The following is a 15,055-nucleotide window of genomic DNA, read 5'->3' as shown; positions in this document are numbered from 1 at the left end:
TTTTTTTTGCATGAAATGCCATGTGGCTCTATGCCATGCCCTTCACTCTTTCTAGAGCTTGGTGCATTTCGGGAATTTCCCTGTTGTGCAATCTGGCGAGTCTGAGGCCAAGGAGCTCCTCCATCGGCTCCTTCTGGCTATGACACCGTCCCAGCCCGGCTCACCTTCACAAACCAGCAGCTTGTCGTTGTAGAAGAATCCCACGGGGCACTCACATCGGAAGCTGCCAACCATGTTGATGCACACGCCATTTTCACAGACCCCTGGGATCTCCCGGCACTCATCGATATCTAGGGACACAGCAGCCGTGTCTGAGTGACAAGGACAGGCTTGAAAGTGGGTGTGAGTGGCAGTGTGTGTGTGTCGGGGTGGTGACATGCAAGTAGGAGAAAGCAAAGAACAGTGAATTGAAACAACTACACCCCCTTCCGACACATGTGCATCTCTGTGGATTAAGTGTCCGTCTTCTTGGTTTTGTTTCAGGGCATCAACCCCATGATCACCAACTTCTCTGTCCTGCACCAGCTCATGTTTCCATTTTGCCCAACACACTCTTGGAGGAAAGAGGCCATTTCCTCCTGGAAGTCCCTGCACTCCACTCATCTGTGGAGCCACAGTGCCCGGTGGATACAGAAGTAGCTCCTAGCTGTACAAAGTTGAGGATCTCCCCAATGCTACTCAGCTCCCCTTCCTCCCTCCGAAGTCTGCAGAAAGGAGGTAATGAGGTGCGGGCAGGTGGCTGGGCCTGAGTGTGAGGTCAGGCTCAGCACCACGGAGGATTGTCGCCGTTGACAGTGTGCTTCCTGAGCCCAGGGGCAGGTCTGCCTGCGACACCACAATTGTGCCAATCCTTCACACTCTGTGGGACAAATGCTCGGTGCTCTGTTTAAATTTGCTAAATTGAGAGCCAGTGTCTGGAAGCGGGTTGGTGAACGTAAACTGGGACTCAAGTAGGAGGCAAGTAGAGCTGACTACAGAGACTCATGGAGGGTCCTGCCCCTCATCTGGCTTGCTGGCCCCACCTGTCTTACCTGAACTCCAGGCCATTCAAGTGTCCTCTAAGATAAGAGTGGCAACAGCACTCCTAATAGCAATCGTGGCCTAATGTCTGGCTGTGTGGCCAGTATATTTCTCAAGCATGCAATCTGCATTTATTCACAGCCACTCTCTAGACACTGCAAGGGACTGCACCCACCTTCACCATTCAGGTGGTGCCGAGAGGCTGGGGAGAGGAGGGGCCTGCTAAAAGCCACCCAGCCAATATGAGCAGAGGTAGGGCTAGATGCTACACACCTGCTAACAGGCAGGCCTGCCTCCTTTATGTTTTCTCACATCGCCAATGCACAATCTTTGTAGAGCTGCTAACAAAGGACTTGTCATTCTGGAGGGCCTGGCCATTAGGCCTGACAGAGGTGGACAACACACCTCGGCTGGGTGGGTAGGTAAAGTTCTGCCCCACAGCCACAGGTCTCCAGCTCACTGTGCTTCAGATCCTGCCTTGACCTAGTCCTGGCCTCTGCCAGGTTAGAAGGGGCGCCTACGGATATAGTCAATGTTCAAATTACCATGTTCACGTTGCCCTAAGTCCCCCTCAAAACCCTCCCCTCACCTCAAACACACTTGGCTCTAGCCTCTTTCTACAGCAGCTCTGGAGTCTTTTGTGAGTGTCTTTAGTTATGCTGTCCTGGCTGCCTCAATGTCTTGAATTGATTCAAAACATCTCCCTTTCATGGTCATTGTGACTTTGGGGAAGAGCCAGGAGTCTCACAGTGCCAGATCTAGTGACTACGGTGGAGGAGGACCCAGTGTCATGTTTTTATGAGCCTGCCTTTTTTTGGATGGCGCTCGGCAGCAGCATTCACGTTTTTGATCATTCCTCATAAAGACACTCAGGACTGAGGATTTCCAGAGCTGCTGCAGAAGGTAAGTTCAAAGCGAGAGGGAGGATTTTGAAGGGGACTAATGGTGATGCTTCTCTCACTGTGATATATTTTTAAATTTAAACATTCACTGTGCATTGTGATTCCCCCTTTCTCTGCACAAGAGTTGTGAAAAGATGGTCCTTCCCTCCAGTGCAGCCTGCGAGAGCTGTTGCAGCATCAGCAGACTCACACCGGAAAGCTATCTTGTTCTAAAGGAGAAATCAAACAGGCCATTGATACATTTTAGGGCCTCTTTTTCAAGGTCAAATTTTGTTTGAAAGCAAACTGACATACTTAATGGAAAAAAAAAACCCAGCTTAGACTCTCAGAGGGTACACTGCAATTCTGAATACAGGCAATTATGTTTTTAGGTTTTCCACACCTTTGTCTTCATGTGGTTAAGTGGCCAGGTGGAACACCATCACAAGAATGTGGTATCAGCAAACAAAAACAATTCAGAAGCCATTCTTTTAGTGTGGATTAAAATATGAAATATTGTATTCATATTCATTTGTTTTAAATTAAGTGACATAGTCACCAAGGTAAACAGCAACAGGCTTAGTCAAATCTTTTGCCATCATGAGGCATAAGCGAGCAAAAAGACATATTAAAAATTTTTATCTTCTTTTCCTGTCTGGATTTTATTTGAATTTCTACTCGGAGAAGTTTATATTTTAAGACAAGATTAATAAACATGCTACAGATTTAGCCCCATATGAATGGACTTTATATGCCAACAATTCTAAGACCTTTCAGAAGGAGAGGATAAAGCTTAAGTAAAACAAAGTTTTTCAGTCATCTAAATATTTTGTCATGGTGGAATTTGGTAACAATAAGTATATTGCTAAATATCATGTTTCCAGTTTTCAAGAGCTAGAGGCGAACCAAGCTATGAGTCAGGACTGGGTTCTGGTCCCAGCTCTGTTATTCATTAGCTGGGTGGTCCTGGGCGAGTCCCTTCCCCTCTCTGGGCCTCTGTTTCCTCAACCGGAAAGCAAGGCATTTGGCCTCCGTGGTAGCTGGGGCCTTCTCGGCTCTACTAGCAGATGATACCGATGGTGCTCCAAGTCACTGCCCACTGCCAGCCTCGGAAGGCAAAACGTGCCCCAGGGCACGCCACATCCTCCTGGAGGACCAGTCCTGATGGAGACCACTTATCTTCCCATCACATATTCTAGGGAGATTAAAAGATCTGTTTTAGGAAGGGGAAAAACAAGGTGGCGAGGGCCAGGTGTTTCATGCCAACGTCATCTAGCAGTTTTTCTTTCCAAACCATGAAGTTTCTTTGGACGTTGTCTCAACGGCAGAGCCATATGGCTTTGGCACCCGGAGAGCCAGCCTGACTGCTGGGCCCGAGACCTGTTTTCTTAGACAAGGTCACTGGAAAGCCTGATGTGGGGTTTCAGTTTACTTATTAGGAGTAAGGTGATGTCTGCTACCAGACACAACTGTTCAGACTTGGAGGGCATTGCCTTTGTTGGCTGAACACTGTGCGGTGCTGGTGAATCTCGCATCTGCTAACTGGACCCCAGCTACCAGAGGAGAAGGAGGCCTCAGACAACAGACTTTTGTCTCACATGTGAAATCCACCAAGCAAATGACCTGAGAAAACCCGGTGTGAGATAAAACTGATGTGCAAGTCAGGCTGTGTCCTGCAGGAAAGGACTGGTGTGAAAAGTCATTAACCTCCTCTTACTCAACCAAATGTCAACTGGCCTTGCTCCCAGAACCTCTCCCCTTGTTGATGCCCAGGGTGGGTTCAGCTGAGCTTGACTGCAATTTTGTGAAAAGTTTCCCAGCTCCTTAATCACAAGCCACGAACGCTGCCAATGAGGTGGAGCCGCAAGGGTGTCTGCGTCGAGCTAAGAATCAGTGTTCCAACAAAGCTAAAGGCACTGGTCAACAGTTTTTCCTTCTAAGAAAAAAGCAAAGGAGAAAACAGAAAGTAGCAGTGCATGCTCCCTTTTTAATACAAGGACAAGACCAGAAAGTCCCGGCAGCGCCCACTACTCACCAACAGGCAAACCAGTGTAAATGTCAATGACAAACCCAGGCCGCTGGCTCCCACAGAGGGTGGCAAATTCGTCTGCAAAAATGAAACATAAGGGCAGTCAGTAAAGAGCAGGGATCAATGGAAAGAAATTACTTTCTACATATCCTGGAAAGGTAGTGGTAATCGGAAGACTTTAAAACAAAGGAGTAGGTCTGGAAACTCCTACAGATCCTGAGACAAAGCCTGAGACCTGCCCATGGGGTAGGAGGAGTCCCTGTACCACAGGTTTCGGTTGCTACGAGCTGCCTATCACCTGGTGCGGATCTGGCTCTTGTTCAGTTCTGAAATGAACCCAGGGACTGGCAAGGGGGCAACTCTGTAGGGCTGGAGGAAGGCTCACAGAGCCACTTTCCGGGTGGACTGAGGGAGACCTCAGCAAGTACTTAACAACACAGCTATGAGTGACGAAGGCTGACCGAGCAACCTCCATCTCTATTTCAGTTTTTAGACCTGATTATTTCACTTAGTATATAGAGTATTTCTATGAATTTCTCTGTCCCTTGCCTGAATTCATCACACTTGATAATAAGATGAACTAAATGCCACTGGTTGTTCCCTGACTGTGAGATTTGGTACTTCCCGATCATGACTGACTAGTAGAGTACAGTATCGAAGCTCAAGGTAGCCACTGCCTTACTGGTAAGGCCCAGTGAAAATTAGTAAAAAGTTTCTGGAAATATATTAATTAAAATGTAGAATGAGCCAGGTAAGGTGGCTTGTGCCTGTAGTCCCAGCTACTTGGGAGGCTGAGGCAGGAGGATCACTTGAGCCTAGGAGTTAGGGGCCAGCCTAGGCAACACAGCAAGACCTTGTCTCTAAAATGTCTGTATCTATATAAAACTAAAGTATGACAAGCTCTTCTTCTAATATTTTGTCCCTTAATCTGTAAGTTTCTACTTCTAACAAGTGTCACACCAGCTGACATTGGTCATCTAGGAAAATTACACAGACTCTCAAAATAAGGGCAGATTTAATAGCCAATGAAGGCCAAGGCTAGCTGTGAACAGAATTCAACATGGAGAGGAGGGCTTGCATTTGATATTAAGGGTACAGAGCTTCTTAAAGTCGACAGTCATTTCTGAAAGTAAATGCTAGTCCATACTGTGGTCTCCAATGCATCTGCCAGGCAAAGGTATCATGAGCTGTTAGGACAAAGTAGGAAACACTAGGACTTCTCTGCTGGTCTATTTAAAAATGAATTTAGTGTATATGTTATACATAGTTTACAAAAATAATAAGTGTGATTTTCAAGATAATTGAGAATGCACACACACATACATATGCACATATACTCTGACAAGTAAGCATGCATGCCGAGTGTGTATAACCTCCAGATTTCTCACTGATGAGAATGCATGTTAAGAAGTTGTGAAGGCACTGTTCAAGATCGGGTGTCGGCAGACCTTTTCTTTAAGGGCCAGACAGTAAATATTTCGCAGGTCGCATGGTCTCTGTCAAAACTACCATGAAAGCAGCAGATAATGCATAAGTAAGTTGGTGTGGCTGTGTTCTAATAAAATGTTATTAATGGAACCAAAATTTGAAGCTCATATAACGTTCGTGTCAGGAAACATTACCGTGATTTTTTTTACCGCAACCATTTAAAATTTATCTGTGGGTCTTCCGTGGAGGGTGGGCCGGATTTGGCCCAGGAGTCTGTAGTCTGCCCTGCTCTTGAAATCTTTTGCAAAGCAGAGGTAAATCATAATCTAAGGGGTGCTTATTATATTATTTCGTGAGCACACAATGGATGGGATAGTATATCTGCCTCAAAAAGAATACTGAATTGTGTGCATGGCCAGGTAGAATGAAATTTAATGTTTTACATATCACTGTGTGGAACAGGGTAGGTTCTACAGGGATGCCTTCAACACCTGGCGTGACAATTTCCCTTACCCTGTGTCATGACATTGGTTCACAATGCCCTCTTAATGTCTCTGAAATGTAATGTGCACCATGTGATATAGGAACATTGCACTGAAGTGTTTGGCTTCATTCATTTAAAGGATATAATTTAACTATTTAAAAAATAACATTGTGTAACTCTTTCCTTCTATAAGAATGTAAGAAGAAACTTCTCTCCAGTCAAGAAACATTAAGACAAGCTGCTCTTTCCTTTGGTGTTTCATTTGCTTTACGGCTGCCGAACACTTACACTAGATCCTGTCTCCCTTTCCAAATGAGCCGCTAGAAACTTTGGAGCCAAAATCATTGCTCATCTCGGGCAGGCCAGCTCGAATCCCCGGCAGACATTCTGTGTACTTGCCTTGCTCCATGGATAACTTTCTTACTCTTGTTTGCCATTTGCCTTATGCTTCTCACTTTACGTTTACATCTTTGGAGGCTGCCCCCGAGTGTGTGTGTGGGGGAGGAGCAAGTCTAATTTTACGTAAGTAAAAAGGCAAAAAATTATGGTTCACTCATTTACTGTACTGGATGCCTAGTGCTTCCAGTCTTCATTCTATGGCAAACTCTGAGGTGACAAGAACAATGTTTATGCTTTTGTGAGGCTCTGGGTCTCCAGGTCTGGTTGTGAATTAGGGCATCGATTAGAAAGCCTGATCTGGGACTCAACTGGAAGGCTGAGCTGGAAGGATCAAGGTCAACTGTGAATTGAAATTTGCCTTTGTGAGTCATTGTTTAAAAATGAAGATTCGCCACGCAGCCATTTCTTCCTTTGCTGAGACCTGCTCCCCCAGCGATTCACGGGTCATTTATCAACCTGTAACTTTGGCGACAGTGAAATTAAGATTCACCTGTGCTCGGGATGGGACATTGCTCGCAGGGCTTGTTCCAGGCCCTGCCGATGTTGTAGGAACAGCAGCACATCTTCTTGGTCATGTTGAACAGCAGTTCTCCGTCACAGGTCTGGTTGTCGGCGTAGTAGTTTCTGTAGCATAAGCTTCTTCTCATGTCTGGACCAAAGGACACAGGGACCGGTGATGTCGTGGGGGAAACACACAAGCTTTCAGGGCCAAAAACAAGTTCTTTTGACTTTGATACAGGCAGGAACAGGTTTCCAGACACAACTTTTTAGCTAACTATGCTGCTGAAAGAAAAGGACTTTGAGAAATGAATTCCCTGGTATTCTGTGCCACAGGACTAAGTCATGCTGTAGCTGCAATGTTAATAAATTTTACATGACTCTCTACCCAGTCTCCTGGTAACAATTCCCCACTGCTCTTTGGCAGCAAGTCTCTTATTTCCGACTCATGATGTTTTAATACTGTGGGCCAGTGCAGTAAATATAATCACATAAAGATACGCCCGAAAGTCAAACAAAAGAAGGACTATGAAACTGTTGTTTGGGATTTTCCAACATTACATTGTGAAGAAAACTCCCCACCTCCCACACAAGGCGGTGAAGAATGCCAAGCAGACGGTGGGCAGAGGCCTCCCTCCCCGAGGCAGGACAGAGTGGCAGCGCCCAGCCTGAGGAGCAGCAGGGCACTGCGGGCCCAGAGAGACTGGACCTTGCTGACAAGAACCGAACAGGCCCAGCTGGAAGAGCCTGAGCTTACCCATGCAGTTATTTCCCCCATTCACTTGCATGTAGTCTGGGGGGCAGATGCAGGTGTAGTTGCCGACGGTGTTGTAGCACGTCCCTGGCCCACAGATCCCAGGAGTCTCACATTCGTTCACGTCTAGAATCCAAACAGAAAGAGGTTGGTGAATACAGACCCGTCACTCTGTGCAATGCCCCGGTGTGTAGTGTCAACATATGCCGTGATGACACAGGAGAAATCCCACAGGGGACCTTGAAATCAGGATGAGAAAAGCGGAAGTCTAGTTAGTTCTTTGGGGCTTTTGATCTGGGCAAATGTGTACCTTTCCAGGAAAACAGGTTTTAGAAAGGAACTCTTGCCTTCTGACACAAATCACTAATAAATATGTCCATAATATCCTCAATGGAATACAGAGTTGGAACTGTGGAGACATTCGTTGTAATTCTCAGAGATTCTTCAGAATAACAACAATAGACATCATGTGTTCACAAAATCTATAGAAGTGTCCAATGCATCCTGAAGCCGTCAACAATCAGCTGCATGAATCTGCACTGGTAAGGCAACATGGAAGAGGTATTTCCCTGCCCCGCCACCACCCCATTCCACAGGCATTGACTCTGCTCTTGGTCAATTCCGTGAGTCTGAGGGGCTTAACTAATATTTAACAAGGTTGTCACTGTCTGTGTATAATAAACCGATGGGACAGCAAGGGGTTCTTTTGCCTCACTGGCTCTGTGACTCCTGTATGCAGATAAAAACCACCTCTCCCACCTGGTCCATGCCACTATCCTCTGTCTTTAAGTGAAGAGGATGAGCAGGGCCATCACTGTGTCATCAAGCCAAAAGCGTGCCTTCTGTAGAAGCTCAGCTAGATGCACCGCTGCAGGGACTAAGTGGCCAAGGACAAGGAGAGGAACCGGGCCGCCCTGAACACAGACACTGCTGAAACGCGGCCAGTGCTGCTCTAATAACAGTGGCTTTTCTGAAGAGCACGGAAAACTCTTTTGTAGGCATAAATGGGACACATGCCCAGCATAATAAAACTCCACTTTTCTCAGGAAAAGTGGGAGATTTCGGACTTATTGGAAATGACATCATTTCAAGAACACTAAGGCAAGCTGCCACATGTACAGCGTATTTCCCTGGCTGTGTTCAAGTTAAGACCATTGTGCTACATGTCTAAACCCTCCTTTTCCGGGTAACTGTACACTGGTTTTTCAGGTCAGTCCTGGACATGGGAAAGAAAAGATCCTTCTGCAAAGGCCACTCACCGTCACACACCCGCGTGTCCTCGTTCAGATAGTAGCCTGTTGGACAGCGGCACTGGAAACTGCCGAAGGTGTTGATGCATTTCCCTCCCTGGCACAGCCCCGGGAGCTCCTGGCACTCGTCAATATCTGCCAGCAGGGAAAGAGAGGCACCTCAGCACTGTGCACAAACCCCGGGATGCAGAGGGGCACACTTCACCACAAAGGAAACAGAAATACCTTCCAATATAACAGTGATGGGGTTTGGACGGAAACCTTCTCCTCCAGGGCAAAGAATTTTGTACTCCGCTATTGAAACAAGAAAAAATGAAATCAAAGGGAATTCCTTTGAATCTAGAATGTTTAGAAATAATACTCCCGAGAGAAATTCTGCCATTCCAGCCAGAGCTACTCACTTTCAGGAATCATTAGCCCCCACTCCACCCACCTCAAGTAAGGTAACTTCTTTGTCTATATTTATCATTTTCAATGGCTCTGCCATGTGTCCCAGTGGTTCTCGGTCTTGGGATACTCCAACTTATCTCCTGGCCTTATATTCGTATATCCTTGTGAATTCTTTTGCTCCATATCTCCATTACTATTTCTTTTAAAAGATTTTCTTTCCTGTCTTATTGTCTAATGAGTTCTGTGCCCATGGTTAGTTTCACTCAGTTTTGCTGCCTGGGAAGTACAACTTCCTTCAGGAATGGTCATGAGCATGCCTCTAAAACTCTTTCCAAACACAGCCTTAGGCCTTACAGCTCTTCTCTCCAACCTTGCCTGGAAAATCTTTAAGTAACACTCTCTGCTTCTCACTCGGATTGAAGTGAGATGCTGGCTGCCCCACCTGAGTATTCAGAGTGAGCCACATGGGGAGATTTCTGAGTCTCTCACAGGGCCAAAGTGACTGTTCTTTCCTGCTCTGTGCATAGAGACTGCGGGTAGCTCCCCCCCACAGCCAACAGGAGACAGGAAGCTGCTCACTTACACGTGTTCACAGCAGGGCACACTTCACAGGGGGTGCCCCAGGCTCTCCCCAGAGAGCAGCAGCAGGAAGCCTTGGAGACACCAACTCCGATCTCGTTGCTGCAGGCTGTGTCTCCGTTGTCCCCCCGGGGCCGGATATCCAGATAGCAATTTCCGGAGCGGGTATCTGTTTCCCATAGACAAACAAGAAAGTGTCAATCCGATTCATTCTATCTGAGGGTTGAAAATATGAACTCATTTCCAAAACTGTTTAAAAGCCAGAATTGACATTTACTAAGAATCTGAAAAAAGCATGCAAGAATATATAGTATACCAGGAATTTTGTACCTGAGGATACAAATCAGATTTTGGAAATGTTCCAGCTTCTATATTATTACTTAAATGGTGAAAATGGAATGTTTAATGCTGCTTTAAAAACATAAACAGTGCTCATCTCTGGCAAGTTTTGAAGATCTTACCAACACAGCCAACTCGAGTTGGATTCAGCTCAAAATCAGGTGGACAATCGCAGGTGTAGCTGCCTGGGGTGTTGACACAGTTTCCACTGATGCATGTGGTGGGGTCCAGGCACTCATTAACATCTACAGCCAAACAGCCACAGAATTAGCTCGGAAGCCTCCAGGCTGACACCACCACAGATGGCAGCACCAAGTCTGGGGCTCCCAGCAAGAGTCTGAGTCGCAGCTCACAATGTCATCTAGAAACGCAGTCTTCCACCTTTGAAACAGAACCTCTTGGGAGGGAAGGAAGTCACAGTCTTGGATCCTGGAACATAATTTTCCTCCCCTGGAACATATCTGCCGCTCCAAGTTGTCATTGGGATAAAATATAATTCTGGAACTAGGAGAGATAGTCCCATGAAGGTAATGAAGGCAAAACATGGCTGTGACCTGGGTCAAGCAAAGTTCAGGCACAGGGCGTATTTCCAGGGGACCCTCAAGCATGGGCAACTTCTGACTCCCACCCCCATGTCTGAGGCTGACTGTGTTTCTCCAAGCATGCAAAGTGTCTCTCTCCATCCTCGATGCTGAGTTAGTATTTCCCTTTCACTTTCTATTCCAAAAATACACAGGGAATTCCATGTCTTCAGGACATGGGTTTTGGCAAATTCCACCTCTGTACAATCCTTTTGTCTGTTTTGAACACTTAGAAAATACTCAAAACTAGACAAACAGATTCAGACAAAATAGACTGGGACTCCCTGTCCCAGGGTCCTCCCTGTGGAAATGGTAACCTCCAGTGGATTCTACAGTAGGTGATTCTTTTGCTCTAATCCCATGTGAACTTGGACAGAACTTGGATGGGACTCAGGAATTTGGACTGTGTGTTCTGACCAACGGCAACAAGGCCAGGATGACACACACAGAGGCCTGAGCTGGGCAGAGGGTCTGGACCAGGGTTGTCTGCTAGGGGCCCCTTTGGGGCCAGGTTACTTTGCCGACAACCTAGGGATGATGGATACCTGGGGAGGGCATCTGTGAGGAGGGGTGTGGGCCAGCTCCTGTGTCAGAGCCTACCTGGGTGTCTGAAAACAAACCCAGATTTTCCCTCAAGTTCTGGGCTCCTCCAGCCTGGAACTTGAACCCCAGCATCTGGGATCAGAGGGCAGATGAGGAAGGGAGGTGCAGGTGGCTGCCAGGGGCTTTGCTCAGCCCCTAAGAGCGCAGAGCAGCAGTCTGCTGGTGCCTGGGGCCTTTGGATTTGTTTTCTTCTCTTCCCTGAGCATCCTCCGCTCCACAAGAACACGACTCCAACACTGGACTTGGGTCGCTGGGCTTCGTGTGCAGGGCCCGTGGTGAACCCAGCAGGGGCCCGGTGGGAGGAAGGGACTGTGATGGAAGGTGCGAGAAGCGTCCCAGCGTGGGGCTTTCCAAAGGAAGCTGACACTGACCCCAACGAGGACAGGAAATGGCTGGGAGGCCACAGCGCCCAGCACCTGGGAACCTTCCTCCTCCGAAGCCAGGAGCTTTGTTTGGGGTCTCGTGTGGTCCCCGGGATGCCCCAATGGCCAGGGCGGCCAGGACGCCTGGGAGCCAGCTGCATGGGAATGGACGCCTCACCTGTGCAGTTGCCGCCGCTCCTGTCTAGCTCGTAGCCGATGTCACATTCGCAGCGGAACAGGCCAGGAAGGTTGTGGCAAGTTCCAAAGACACAGATGCTCGGGAGGGAGCACTCGTCGATATCTGGGGGAGGCAAAATGGGAAGAGGTGAGGCCATTGCTTTTTTATAAAGAAACTGCTTAGTGTGCAATGACTGATATTAGAATTGGGACAAGAAAGTCTACCTGACAGCAATCTGGGCACTTTTCCTCTGGATTTTCAGATAATTTATCACACACAGGGATATCTCATTAGTGACAGGTTCATTTCCTTGGCCCCTATTACCTTCCAAGCACTGTGCTAAACGTTTTATATATATATAATTCATGGTCTTTCATGTGAGTCCACATACATATTTTCAAGTAAGAGCCACAATGGCCACACCAGACTAAATTCTTTAGATGTTCTTACCTAGCTACTGGCTATTTGCGTTGGGAGTTCAAATGTTAAGAAGCAGAGAGTGTTTTCCTTGTGGTAACTCTGAGGTAGTCAGTTTTACAATCATCTGTCCCGTGTGTGTGTGTGTGTGTGTGTGTGTGTGTGTGTGTGTGTGTGTCTTGATGTTTTACTGTTTACTGCTCAGAGAGGTCTGAAAACTGCAGACTCCCCTCCCAGGCCTCTGTCTCTGCCTCACACTCGCCGTGTCCTTGTGGAGTTGGTACCTGGGCACATTTTCAGACTTGGGACTGGCTTTAAATAGCCACCAACACCCTGCCAGCAATGACTTATATTAAGAACAAACAAATAAACAAACAAAAGGTTCCCTTATAGCATGAAGAGAAGCAAAACTTTCACTGTGACTATTTATGTTACCAGACGTGGCCTGGTACCTGTTTTCCTTGGGTATTTGGAGTAGCAAAAGTAAACAAGGCATTGGGCATATGATCAAGAGCATAATCTAGTTTCTTGCCATAAGGGCGTTTATATTGCATATTTAATGTAAACTGCATATTTAATGTAAATTGTATAATGAACACTCAATAGTCCCAAAACAAAGAAAAGTATTTACATAAAAATACATGAGGAAGACAGTATATACCTCTTAAAGACCAGTTTTGAGTTCCTGTCTTATTAACAAGGAACAACTATTAGCTAATATATCAATCAAGGCCTTGTTTAAACTTCTGTCAATTGTTATCATTTGTTTATTTCTACTGAAATCTTTTTAGTTCACGTAGGCACTAATTATTTTCAAATATGGAGGATGTGCTTAAATTTGACAGTTGTGGGTAAAAAGGAAAATCTTGTGCTTCCTAACTGGATCCGTCCTGAGCTAGCAGGTCCCCAGGACCCGTCCGCCTGACCAAGGTTTCACAGGAAGACATGCTGTACCCACATGCCATGATTCCAAGGAGTCCCATGGAAGAGATCTGCAAAATGCTCTCCCATGTCGGTGTGTGTTAGATATTTAGAGGGCATTCCGAGGCTCTCAGGACATTAACCTGCATGTCTGCATGGGGAAGGCTGTCTCTGTCACTATGACAACACCTTTACTTCTAGAAAACCACCGCAGCAGAAGCGAACTAGTGTTCCGTATTGGTAGAGGTAATCCTCCCTCAGAACAGGGGGCTCCTCTCCCCAGCAAGAGGGACACATGGGCTGCACTGAGTTGACTGGACGCGTCTCCTCCTGCTCTCTCTCTCCTGAACAATGGCGCTGCTGGACACCATCTGGCCAGGCTGGGTGTAGCTACGACCAAAGAGAAACCACCCCGTTGGGGTCCTGACCCCTCCACAAACCCACTGCAGCAGCTCAGCTGTGACGTGAAAACACCCCGGTTTGGAAACAGGAAAGGGCGGGCATGTAGCCTCCAGTTACCTTCACAGGCCTTCCCGTCAGCGCTGGGCACGAAGCCCATGTCGCACTCGCAGCGGTAGCCGCCCGGGGCGTTGAGGCACTGGCCGTTGCCGCAGAGGTTCAGGTTCTCCGAGCACTCGTCCAGGTCTGTGGGCGGAAAGGACCCCAGTTACCCTTCTTCAGGCGGGGGTTTTCCAATCCCTCAGGCCCCACAGAGCCTCTAAGTCTCAACTTCCTGAGTGTAGCTGTGTTTTCAGAGCTTCTATCTGCTATGCTTAAACTCACTTGTTCTTCTCTTCTGAATGCTCTGTGCAATGAACAGGGGCTCAGATGCAGGGCCCTGAGGGTGAACGGGCCCTAGTGTGGTAAAGCCCGCAGCAAGCCCAGAGAGTTATTCAGACGTGAGTCTTTTCTCAGCCTTGTGCTTACGGGGCATCTTGCTAGCAAAGTGCTCAGGGTAAACAAATGTTTGCAGCTACACCCTTAATGGGTCTCACTCTTTTATTGAATCCCAAGCCCTCACATAAAAAGTGCTGCCCACGGACAGTGTATATGTAACTATGTATGACTTATACGACCCGTTCTCAATCATACATATTTAAGTATACGGAGCAGTCCATGTTAATTCTGTGACTACCAACTGAAGCCAGGAAGAAAGAAATTTTTACGAATACATTCTACAACCGGAAGTGAACAAATTCCTTACAAACCAGTTCAACCATGTACTGATAAATTTTTTAAAAAGAAACCACAACTTATAAATTATAAAAACAGTACTTATGGAATTCTTATACCAATATGGAATGATGATGATAATGGTTAACAGGAGGAAATTACATACTGTATAGAAATATATACTGTTCTTCTAATCTAGAGAATCACATCCTTTTTCATTCCTTACATTAGCTTCCTATAGCCAGCTTATCCTCAATGTGGCATGGGAAGCAAATCATCAGTGAGAAACAGGCACACAAAAGTGAAGGCATACAACAGGAAGTGTGGTTTGTTTTAAACTAATGGCATCTTTTTTATAGTAACACATACCATATACATATGTACTATATATACTACATACTACACTATACTACAGAGAGAGAGACAGACAGACAGACAGAGACTAAAGGAGAGGCTGAGCGTTAGTTTCTGAGGTCTCCTGGCTCCACATTTTCATTCCATAGGGATCGAGTCTTAAACAAATACTCTTCTGCTAACAGACCCAGCCTTCAACAAAACTTGCAGGTCTGGAGCCTGGGGTGTCCCTTGCTCCTGCACCCCAGTTTCCAGGGCCGTTTCCGGCGTACACCCACCTGTGCACGTGAAGCCGTCACCCGTGTACCCCTCCTTGCAGAGGCACCGGTAGGACCCCATGGTGTTCTTGCAGTCCGCGTGCTGGCTGCACATGTGGGTTCCATTGGAGCACTCGTCCAGGTCTTGAGGAAAATGG

General features: G+C 46.9%; 1 protein-coding gene across 1 annotated transcript in view; it reads right to left on the bottom strand.

Annotated features, from left to right (window-relative positions):
• The window catches only part of Fbn1 (fibrillin 1), a 232,064-nt gene that overhangs the window by 41,222 nt on the left and 175,787 nt on the right, over window positions 1–15,055 (bottom strand). The window contains exons 34-44 of the mRNA XM_021261460.2: window positions 14,919–15,041; window positions 13,633–13,758; window positions 11,776–11,898; window positions 10,174–10,296; window positions 9,717–9,881; window positions 8,969–9,037; window positions 8,753–8,878; window positions 7,497–7,619; window positions 6,732–6,890; window positions 3,937–4,008; window positions 165–290 (exon numbers count right to left, since the gene is read on the bottom strand). Coding sequence (XP_021117119.1) covers window positions 165–290; window positions 3,937–4,008; window positions 6,732–6,890; window positions 7,497–7,619; window positions 8,753–8,878; window positions 8,969–9,037; window positions 9,717–9,881; window positions 10,174–10,296; window positions 11,776–11,898; window positions 13,633–13,758; window positions 14,919–15,041 — 1,335 coding nt within the window. The remainder of the gene's footprint in view (window positions 1–164; window positions 291–3,936; window positions 4,009–6,731; window positions 6,891–7,496; window positions 7,620–8,752; window positions 8,879–8,968; window positions 9,038–9,716; window positions 9,882–10,173; window positions 10,297–11,775; window positions 11,899–13,632; window positions 13,759–14,918; window positions 15,042–15,055) is intronic.

Source organism: Heterocephalus glaber, unplaced genomic scaffold, assembly GCF_053883595.1.
Source record: "Heterocephalus glaber isolate CG9 unplaced genomic scaffold, H.glaber_assembly_v1.0 deba00000122, whole genome shotgun sequence".
NCBI lineage: Eukaryota > Metazoa > Chordata > Mammalia > Rodentia > Bathyergidae > Heterocephalus > Heterocephalus glaber.
Note: the sequence above shows the minus strand (reverse complement) of the source record. Positions and strands in the feature narration are given on the sequence as shown.